Source organism: Rhinopithecus bieti, unplaced genomic scaffold, assembly GCF_001698545.2.
Source record: "Rhinopithecus bieti isolate Rb0 unplaced genomic scaffold, ASM169854v2 scaffold_13400, whole genome shotgun sequence".
Taxonomy (NCBI): Eukaryota; Metazoa; Chordata; class Mammalia; order Primates; family Cercopithecidae; genus Rhinopithecus; species Rhinopithecus bieti.
Genome location: NW_016807991.1, coordinates 255909 through 258389, shown reverse-complemented (window position 1 = coordinate 258389; position 2481 = coordinate 255909). Strand labels below are relative to the sequence as shown.

Below are 2481 nucleotides of genomic sequence, written 5' to 3'. Positions count from 1 at the left end.
AAAAAAAAAAAAAAGAAAGAAAAAGGGAAAGGTAAGTTTCACGGAGAGAACAAAAGGTTTGGGAGTGGGAGGGAAACAAGTGAAACAAACAAAACATGTACACAAACCAAAGCTTACCTAAAGACAAAATATGATTTAAATGCCAGGTTTCTTAAGTTACAGAAATACCTTTTTAAAAAGATCTGCTTTTATACAGAAATTGAAGGATGCCATATTATGAGTGCTTTAAGATTTTATTCTACTGACTTCTAAAACTGTTAATATATCTTTTTTTAAATAAAAAAAAAAAAAGTTTGCTGTCTTTTTTAAAAGCAATCCTCAAAACTCTCCAGCCACAGCAGTAATTAAGATTAAGGTCTGTCAGTGGGCTGATCCCCTCCAGGTAGCCTCCCTCACTCCAAGAGAAGATGCAGAGGAATTATCGATGACACATGCTTGCATTGTTTTGTGTCAAAACACACACACACATACACACACACACACACACACACACACGATGTAGGGCGGCCCAAAGGTCTGTGGCAGAAAACGCTGCAAATGACTCAGTGATATACTACATTTGCAATCTCTCATTTGTACAAAAGAGAAACAAGTTTCCAGTTTGTTTTCAACAAAAGAAAAAAGGGATGGACAAAAGGCATTTATACAAATCTAGGATGAGGAATCCAAAGAAACTTGCTTTTAATAATAAAAAAAGATTAAAGAGATAAATAAAAAAAAAAAAACTGGTTACAGTTAAGAACATAATTTAACAACAGATGACCATACCCTTTGAGGAAGGCTCCAACAACCTATTTTAAAGAAGGTAAAATTGAAAAAAAATTTTTTTTTTGTTTTAATTAAAACCTCTCCTTACAAAATAAATAATTTTAGCACGTGGAATGTCTTGAAGGTTAACTGCTGGTGTTCAGAGAGGCACAGGTGACAGAGTGAGCATGCATCTGCCTTCCACATGGGGCCCAGGCAGGCAATGGGGGGCAGTGTGCTCGGGCACTTATTGGCTGCTGAAACATTCCCAGAACAGATTTTGTCTCCTTTGCTTGCCTTTTACCTCTTTCTTAAGACTGCAGTGAACAAGCAAAGGCAGGAGGAAATGCACTAAAAGAGAGCGCAAGTGTTTCCCAGCAGCATGGTTTTAAGGCTCAAGGTGTTTTCTCTTGTTTAAAATATATATATACGATAAAGCTTACCAAATGCTTCTCTAAACTATTGTTTACTCTCATAATTGCAAAATAAGGCCTTTATTTTTTTTTAAGGCAGCTCCTCCTTGAATCGCAAAGCCTGAGGAATTAAGCAAAGTTAACCCCAAAACTGATCACATAACACAATTCTTTTAAAATGTTAATACAACAGGATTTTTTTTTTTTTCTTTTGTAAGAGAAAGCAAATCTGTACAAAATACTCTGGTTGCAAGAAAAGCTAGGGCACACTGTTCAACTAAGAGAAGTTTAGCTGTTGGAAAATAAGAGCATTTAATTTTATCTAAAATATGTATAAATCCCCTCAAAATGGTAATGAATCATACACAGTACATACTAAAAATATTTAAAATAGAGAATATTCCTCACAGAGGACTTTTTTCTTTAATTACTGCTAAAAAAATAATTACAAAGTCCAAACAGGCAGAGAGATTTAGCACACTGATCACACGATTCTCCATCATCCTCCACGCTTGCTCTGAAGAGGGTTTAAAAAGTCCAGTTTCTCGTTGATTTCGCTGCTCCATTTAGCCAAGGTTGGCCTGGCCACTGATTGGCCACAAGTGGGTAATGCGCTTGGATAGGTCATGTTTCTGTCTTGGAAATTTGGGTACGAGTTGCCTTTAGCTTAAATGTCTTTAAGGAAGAAGAAGAAAACAAAAAACGAAATAAAAAACAAAACCCACAAATGTCCAAAGGGAATTCTGGTTGGTCCTCTCTTTCTTCGGTTATTTTTAGGATCATCTCGGCCATCTTCGCCCTTCACGGGAGGCCTCCTCAAGGTCGGGTGAGCTGTGTGTAGACGGGTTGTTCCCAGTGCTGGGGGCTGTGGGTCTGCGGGATGGAAGGGACCCCAGAGGTGTCGGCGATGGGGGTGTACATGGGGCGCTGGGCGGGGTTCATGTAGGTGAAGGTGGAGTAGAGGCCGGTGCCCTGGCCCGCCGCGTGGCTGTAGTAGGAGCTGGAGTTCTGGTGGTCGGTGTAGTCGTACTGCGAGCGGGTGATGGGCGGGTAGGAAGGGCTGTAGTGCGGAAGGTTGAAGGGGCTGTAGGCGATCTGCTGGGGCGAGTGCTGCTGCTGCTCGCTGTAGTGGCTGGGGCTCAGCTGCTCCGTCTTGATGTGCGTTCTCTGGGACTGGCCCGGCTCGCTGCTCAGTGTGGTCAGCGTGTGCGCCTGTGGCTGCTGCGGGGCGCAGCTGGCTGCTGCGGGGCGCCGCCTGCTGCTGGGGGGGCGCCTGCGGGGCCGGCGGGGCCTGCGGAGGCTGCTGCGGGGTGGAAGGCGG

General features: G+C 43.0%; 1 protein-coding gene across 1 annotated transcript in view; it reads right to left on the bottom strand.

Annotated features, from left to right (window-relative positions):
- Positions 1-822: 822 nt before the first annotated feature.
- SOX9 (SRY-box transcription factor 9) overlaps positions 823-2481 on the bottom strand; it is a 4762-nt gene continuing 3103 nt past the window's right edge. The window contains 2 exon segments of the mRNA XM_017884585.1: positions 823-2397; positions 2399-2463. Coding sequence (XP_017740074.1) covers positions 1977-2397; positions 2399-2463 — 486 coding nt within the window. The 3' untranslated portion in view covers positions 823-1976.